This window comes from Micromys minutus, assembly GCF_963924665.1.
Source record: "Micromys minutus genome assembly, chromosome: 24".
NCBI lineage: Eukaryota > Metazoa > Chordata > Mammalia > Rodentia > Muridae > Micromys > Micromys minutus.
Window position 1 is genome coordinate 39,528,965 of NC_137959.1, and position 8,663 is coordinate 39,537,627.

The 8,663-nt window shown below is 46.4% G+C and overlaps 1 protein-coding gene across 1 annotated transcript; it reads left to right on the forward strand.

The window, feature by feature from the left end:
• Positions 1-5,701: 5,701 nt before the first annotated feature.
• Positions 5,702-6,121, forward strand: LOC308436477 (migration and invasion enhancer 1; the record flags this gene model as incomplete). The annotated part of the gene is made up of 1 exon (XM_080937415.1): positions 5,702-6,121. One exon carries the CDS (start codon positions 5,702-5,704, stop codon positions 6,047-6,049), a length of 348 nt encoding a protein of 115 aa, XP_080793541.1. The 3' UTR covers positions 6,050-6,121.
• Between the last annotated feature and the right edge of the window lie 2,542 nt (positions 6,122-8,663).

The following is an 8,663-nucleotide window of genomic DNA, read 5'->3' on the forward strand; positions in this document are numbered from 1 at the left end:
TAGCCTGAAAACTTCCTGTTTTTTGGCACTACACAGGTTACTACCTTCTTTTCACGAGTTCATGTTACCGCCCTCTTTGGGTAGCATGTACTATCCTGTGTTTTAAGTCATTTCGAATTCCTACTCCCCGCCCCCTCACCCCCACCCCGTTGTAACAGATGGGTCAGTTTACATGAAATTCTGGAGTTCATCCCTTGACTGATAGGCAGATGATTGATTTTGTTTCCCCCTTAAAAAAAAAAAAAAAAAAAAAAAAAAGTCTGCACAAGATTAATCTGGTCAGCTTTACAACATGCAGCATGAAGGAAACCATGAGTGTCCACCGCTGACCGGTGATGCTTGCTCTAGGAGGGAAACTGGTTTTCTTTCAGGGTGTGACTCTTGGTACTTGCCTGTGTTCCTCCCGTGGATGGCCCTACACCCAGAAGTATATGAGCAGCACACATTGGATTCCACGGCTTGTAACGGGGGGGGGGGGGGGGGCGGGGGAGTTGGATGTAGATGGGAGAAAGTTAAAGGAAAGGCTTCATATACATAGAATGGTATACTGATTTTCTTTTGCAATTTTTACAGTTTCCTTTAGCTCAGGCGGGTCTTGAACTCATAGCAGAGGATGACCTTGAACTCCTGATCTTCCTGCTTCCACCCTCCAAGTGCTGAAGTTACAGGTACATGACACCGCACTGTATGTGGTATTGGCGATAGAATCCATGAATGCTGGCAATCACTTTCCCAGCTAAGCTACATCTCCCGACCTGGTATGTTGATTTTTTTTTAAAAAGATTTATTTATTTGTTTGTTTTATGTGTGCGCACTGTCGCTATCTTCAGACACACCAGAAGAGGGCATCGGATCCCATTACAGATGGTGTGAGCCACCCTGTGGTTGCTGGGAATTGAACCCAGAACTTTGGGAAGAACAGTCGGTGCTCATACTGTTGGGCCATCTCTCTAGCCCTGGTGCATTGATTTAAAAAAAAAAAGTATTATGTTCATTTAGTGTGTGTGTGTGTGTGTGTGTGTGTGTGTGTGTGTGTGTGTCAGAGGACAGCTTGTGAAAGTTAATTCTCTCCTTCCTCCATGTGTAAGCCTGGGGATTCGAACTCAAGTTGCCAGGCCTGCCATCAGACACCTTTGCTGCTGAGCCAGACCTATTTTTATGTTTGTGACTGGCTTCTCATCATAATGTTTTCAAGGTTTGCCTATGTTTTTGCATGAGTCACTATTCCGGTGCTACTGAGACAGAATCTTACTTACTGCGTGACTGTATCACAGTTCTCTGTGCATCTGTTGGTAAACATTTGGGTGGTTTCCTCATTAAGCTAGCAGGAACAAGTCTACATTGTGGACGTTCATGCAGAAGTGGTGGTGGTGGTAAAGGATATGGTACCATGACGTCATACATTTTAAGTAAGTATTCTACTACCATGTCGTACCCCCAGCACCATGTGCCCGTTTTATGTGGACACGTGTCTTCATTGCACTTGAGTGTATACCAACTGTGGAATTACTGGAGCCTGTGAAAACGCTGCATTTTTAACATTTTGAAGCGATACTAGGCTTTTCTTTTCCCTTCTTTTTTCTCTTTTTTCTTTCTGTCTTTTCTCTTTCCTATGTGTCTTAGCTGATGTTCTATTACTGGGAAGAGACCACAGGAAAATGACAACTCTTAACTGAGGCTGACTTACACTTTCAGAGGTTTAGTCCATTACTGTCATAACAGGAAGCGGCACACAGGAAAACATGGTGCTGGGAGGTAACTGAGAGTTCTACATCTGGATCAGCGGGCAGCAAGAAAAGAGAGACACTGGGCCTGGCTTGGGCATCTGAAACCCCAGAGCCCACCCCTAGGGACACACTTCCTTCAACAAGGCCACACCTTCCAATCCCTGTCAGTGCCATTCCCAATGACCAGCCACTCAAATCTATGACCTTATGGGGGCTGTTCCTATCCAAACCACCACGATATTGAATCGCTTTATTTTAATGTCCAGGGTTTGTAACACAAGGGCTGGAGCTCCCTCCTAAACTGTTTTAGAGGTGAGGCCAGTACAGGTACTGATTGTCTACCTTGGTTTTTGGGAAGATTCATCCAAGTCATCCATGGTCATCTGATCAGAAGGAGTCACGTTCTTCCTTTTCCCGAGCTGCTACTTGTATCCCTGGATCCTGAATTGGGGTTGAGACTCAAACTCAGCACAGCTCTTTGCTTTGTACTTTCCCTCGTCATTCATCGGGGCTCTGTATTTATCCCTGGGCACAGGAATCTTCGTGGATTTTTACTTCTTTTTAAGATCATCCAACAAGCCAGCCTTGACCATATAAGCCTTGTAGTAAGTCGATCGCTGATTTCCCAGAGAGAGTAACCAACCTGATGTGGAGGGTCTCCTCTCAGAACTTTAGGGTGTTTACGGTCATCTTCTGATTTAGGGGATGATCAGTCAATGGATTATAGAGCAAGTTGATGCTCAGCCACCGTGGGATCCTTCACTAACCCCCAGCAAGGCTATTAGACTATTTCCAAAGTCGCTGAGCCTGCAGCAGTATGAGAGTTCCAACGTGCCCACATCCTCCTAGTCTGCTGTTTCCATTTCAGCCACCTTAATATGTATGAGGTGGCATCTTGGTGTGGGCACGAAGTCCCCTTTGGAGAAATGCCTACTCAAACTCTTTGCCCCCATTTTCTGTGGTATTTACCTTTTGTTGTCGAGTCTAAGAAATTCTTGAGGTGGGTGGTGGAGAGGTGGTCCAGTGGTTAAGGTCTTCCTGCCCTCGCAGTTCGAAGCATCCACATGGGGGTGGGGCACGATTTCAGATAACTCCAGTGCCAGGAGACCCGATGCTATCTACTAGTCTCTGTAGGCACCTGTACTCAGGTATGCATGTGCACACACACACACACACACACACACACACACACACACACACACTTACAAGGAGTAAATATCAATCTTTTTTTTAAAGGAGTTCTTTATATATTATGGTTTAAGGGCCTCATCATAAGAATGATGTCATACAGTGCCACCAACGGGGGATCAAGTGTTTCAATGCACAAGCCAGTGGGGGACATTCTTATTCAAACCATCACTCAGGGAAAAATATATATATATATCTGTCTCTGTCTGTCTATCTCCGACTTCTCTCTGTCTGTCTCTTGTCTCCCTCTCCGTCTCTCTCCCTATCTCCCCCCATCTCTGTCTCTCTCCATTATTTATTTCTTAAAAGTCTTTTACCAAAAGTCTTTTTTTTTTTTTTTTTTCTGGCTCAAGTGAGGCCTCAGTTCAAGCCAGAAAACAAGATGAAAGCCATAGTCACATGTAGATATTTGCCAACTTTTTCTCTTCCTCATAAGGGCCTTGCGGACAGCGTATCTATAACACTTCTGCTCAGTTCATACATCTGAGCACACGTTTCCAATATCTCCCTACAAAGACCATCCACACCACTCTAGGCTGAGTGACTGCAACTGACATCCCATAGTTCCCGCCCCTTCCGGGAGTTAGGAGAGCCTCGGATGGCTTTGGGGATGGTGAAGGTTACTTGACATTCTGATTTTTATTGTCACCTGTCATTTGGTTGGGACAGATGTGAGGTTCTGAGCCTGGCTCAGGGCTCTTAGCCTTACCCTAGGAATTGATGTGGGAGTACCAGCATTGTCCACATTGCTGGCAACCCTCTCAACCAAGGGCGGGGACTACAGTTTCTTACAACAACAAAGAGTGTATGTAAACTGACAAACCAGCTCGTGCCAGATGAGTTGCTTTACCGGAAGGAGTGAGAGTCTCCCGTTGTGGATGAAACAAATTCTACAAACCTGGGTATGGCCTAAAGCAATGAACACCGATCCTCTTGCTGTTCTGGAGGTCAGGTGTCCAAAATGGGTCCTACAGTAAAAAGCAAGGAGGCTGTCGGAGAAACTCTTCTTAACTCAGCTCATGCCCTGACCAGTGTCCCAACATCACAGTTTCCACCCCTGCTCCCAGGGACACATGGCTTTCCCCTTCCGGGTCAAATCCTCCTCTGTCTCCCCCTTATGATGCCAGTGACCTGCTGGGATAATGCAGGATGTATCTCTGTCCCTAGATCTTTACTTTGGACACATCTGCAAAGTCCCTTTTCTATAGCAGGTCCTATATTCACAGGCTCCGGCAGGTAGGACGTGGGTGTCTTTGGGGGAAGGGTCAAGTGACCATAAGCACCTACCTCCGGTCTCCTCTGTCTGATCCACCTCGTTCTCTTGAGGCAGGGCCTCTCGCTGAACCTACAGCCCTCCATTTCTGAACTAAGCTGCCAGCCAACAAGTCCCAGAGATCCTCCTGTTCCTGCCTCCCACCCCAGTGTTAGGGATTACAGGCATATGTGTCCACTCCCTGGCTTTTGATGTGGCTGTTGAACCAAACCTGGGTCCCCAGGCCTGAGCAGTAAACACTTACCTACCGAGCCAGCTCCTTAGCCCCAGAAAAATTTAAAACCAAACATTTTCACACAATCCAATCCAAAAGACAGACTAGTTTGGTACAAACTAACAGGTGATGGGAAGAAAGTATTAAGTCTTTGTTTGTAGCAACTAAATCATTTGCATAAAAGCAGGAATATATATTATATACTATGTATATAAATACACTGAGCTGGAGAGATGGCTCAGTGGTTAAGAGCACTGACTGCTCTTCCAGAGGTCCTGGGTTCAAATTCCAGCAACCACATAGTGGCTCACAACCATCTCTAATGAAAGATGATGCCCTCTTCTGGTGTGTCTGAAGACAGCTATAGTGTACTCATATACAATAATAAATCTTTTAAAAATACACACACACACACACACACACACACACACACACACACATACACACACATAAAACACTAGAGTACATAGCTTACAATGATTTTGAATCTCAGCCAAGGTGTTTGAGGCAGGATTCAGAGGTGGCATGTGAGGGGCATTCAGTGAGGCCTGGTGTGTGCTTAGAACCGAGGCTACAGAGAAAATTCCGCCATGCTCCCCCAGTGAGAAGCCAAAAATCCCTCAGGTTTATTACGCTCTGGATTTCGAACTAGTTTTCCGTTACTGAATTTTCCAAACTCATTTATTGCCAATTTTTTTCAGGGTTCCTGCATTCAGTGATCCTAAATAGAATCACAACCTGCTAGAATCTAGGCCAGGACCTGACATATAGAAAGTTCTCAACACAGGTGTGTCGTGTGGACATATTAACTCAATGGCGCTAATCTACCTGCTGTGGCCATTCCTGAAGGCAGCGCCTGCGCGGTGCTGGGCAGTTCTAAGTAATGTGTGAGTTTTTCTGTTCACTGCTCTCCACCTTGCCAGTTAACACACTAGCACCCTGGCTCTCTAAAACAGATGGCTTCAGTTGTCACCTCCACCAAGCCTTGAGAAGCATTTTAGGGAAGGAAGGGGTATATTGGCTTGAAATGGACTTCTGAGTTTTTAGAAGGGGAATGACTGAGGTGTCGCAGTGGTGCCCTGGCTGGATATTCTTGAATGTGCTAAATTCCCTGAGTATGCTCCCCACCCCCGCCCCCCCCAACCCTCCAACCACCAACCCCCCAACCCCTCCCCACTGTTCTTCCTGGAAGTTCTGTGTTTGTGTTTCTGTGCTCAGCTAGACTCAGGGTGTCCCCTGCAGAGGGATCTTGGGCACTTGAAAAAGTCACAGAGAGCCCTGCAAGAGGAGCGGGCAGCAATGAGTGGGGAGCCGGGGCAGGTGTCCGTAGTGCCCCCTCCCGGGGAGGTGGAAGCAGGCAGTGGAGTCCACATCATGGTGGAATACTGTAAACCCTGCGGCTTTGAGGCGACCTACCTGGAGCTGGCGAGCGCTGTGAAGGAGGAGTATCCGGGCATCGAGATCGAGTCGCGACTCGGGGGAACAGGGGCCTTCGAGATTGAGATCAATGGACAGCTGGTGTTCTCCAAGCTGGAGAATGGGGGTTTTCCTTATGAGAAAGATCTCATGGAAGCTATCCGAAGAGCCAGCAATGGAGAACCCTTAGAAAAGATTACCAACAGCAGGCCTCCCTGCGTCATCCTGTGACGAAAAATGATTCTTGGAAGTTTGGTTCTGGGATTTAAACCTTTGTTTCCTTGTGGTGACACTAGGAACTCCTTGTACCTTTAGCCCCTCACTTAGCCCTAGGTAGCTAAGACCCTGACCTCACTTTGCCTCTTTGGGCACAAGGAGGGATTAGACATTTGTGTGGTCTAAGGAAGAAAAGAGATGATCTCTGTGGGCATTTCCACTGCCTCCTCATATTCCTTTCCCCGGATCTATGCCCTCTGCAGTTTGGTCCTCTCCCCAGTGTGGCAACACCTTTCAGATGCCACAGTTAATATAACTTATTGTCCGCTAGTCCTGGGCAGTGTCGGCTCCCGACAATAAAGAGTAACTACAAACAAACAAACAAACAGAAAAAAAAACAAAAAACAAAAACAAAAAAGAAAAAAGAAAAAAGAGAAAAAGCCACAGAAGGACTTCAGGATTCTCATGGACTTCCTGAAGTAGCGTGCAATGTGCCAGATGCACAAGTGTCCCCAAGTAGAGAAGGATCCATGGCACAGGAGCACCTCTGCCCTTGCCCAGCACCGACTTGGGACATATGTGTGGCATCAGCTCAGGAAGGAAGTTTTCAATGGTGGCCCTTCCCTCTGTAGGTCCCCCAAGCTCCAGTGCTGAAAATGCTGAGCCAGGGCCAGTTTGGCGCTGAAGCCAACCAGTCCCCATGTGTGCAGGATACTATTGCTCAAGGCTGCACTTTTCTTTACGGCTGGAATGGATTGTTCTAGTGTCCGTGATTCTGCTGTGACATGAAAGGACTTTTGGTTACAGATAACAGAATTGCAGTGTTGGTGATAAGGAGAAGATATAAATTGTTTGTTATGTAGTGACACAGTCTTGTCTTCTACTTCACCTCTTACCCAACTGTCCATCATTCATCACCTTCATCACCTACCCGTCTATCATCTATCCATCTGTCCATCATCTGTCTGTCTGTCACCTAGCCTCTATACATCATCCATCCATCCATCTGTTCATCCATCTATCTGTTCATCCATCCATCTGCCCATCCATCCATCTGTTCATCCATCCATCTGCCCATTCATTCATCTGTTCATCCATCCATCTGTCCATCTATCCATTTGTCCATCATCTGTCTCTGTCACCTAGCCTCTATACATCATCCATCCATCCATCTGCCTGCCCATCTATTCATCTGTCCATTATCTATCCATCATCAATCTATCATCTATTCTCCATCCACAATCTGTCCATAAATCCATCTGTCTGTTTATCCATCCATTCATCTGTCTATCCATCTATCATCAGTCCATCTGTCCATCATCTAAACATTCATCCATCATCTACCTATCCATCTGTCCATCCATCCATCCATGCTCTACCCATCCATCTATTATCAATTCATCTACCACCCATCCATACATCACCCATCTGTCCATCATCTATCCATCCATTCACCATCCAGCCATCATTCATACATACACATGCTTGCCAGAATCATTCCTTTTTCCCACCATGAGTATAAAAACTTCTATATATGTGACAAGAGTTCCTCCACATACACACATGCATATACATATAAAAATTGTGAGTAAGCTGTGGTCCAGAATACTCAGCTGCTTAATCAAACACTTACGGGTCATGGTGGAGGAGAGTGCTTGAATTGGGAACTCAATGCTATCACATGCAGGTGGCGATCTTTGCCTGTATCCATCAGAAAATATCTGTTAGCAGAAATAGGGGAGAAGAAAGGTGCAGTCTAGGGGTCTACCATGACAGGCATGAAAATGTCAAATTCTGCCATGGCATTCAACGACATGTTAGTATCAAAGGTCTCCTCCATCTTTTAGTACAAGCCATGCTCCAGGAAGGGGATGCATCTCAGTGAAGCTCCCTGCCACACTCCCTCCCATGCACCCCATTTAGACAAATTGGTTGCTCATCCCTTATGTTTGTGTCTTATCCCAGGACAGGAGGATTTAGAAGTTCCTAGAGACCAGATTTGAATCTGATCTGTGCTTTATCCCACTCCCCAAAGCCTAGCCCAGCACTCAGCACAAAACACCACCACAGCAGATAATGACTTGGCAATGACTTCTTGAAATCCTGCCTGCCCAAGCCAGGTGCCACAGGAGATTCAGACAGCTGCCTGTGGTCCCTTCTCTTCAGACACTTTAGAATGGAGTAGAGAGGCCAAGCTTTTAGTGTCTCCCCCACAGAGGGATTCCCTGAGACTCTTGGCACACCGTTTTAAAATCTTGAGATTGCAACAAAGAGAGCAACTCATTTGGCACCCAACAAAAAAAGTTCACTAAATAGGACAAATTTCGTGAAAAGCGGCAACCCGTTCCTCTGGAAGGGCCGCACTGTCTTGATTAAAGAGCACACCTGGGAGCCACAACGTGCAAATTATCGATGTTGAAACCACCTCTCCCAAGAGGGAGACATTGAAAACAGTCACCAGCCCAGATGCTATCTGGAGAGTTGATTGACTGGACCTGGAGGGATGTGTTCAGAACCGTGGTGGCCCAGTTAAACCCGTGCCCCTTTCAGCATGCTCCTATAGGTTCTGAGTCTCTCGGGTTTGATTGCTTTGCTTGATTGTTTACCTTTATGCAGATCCTAGGAATGC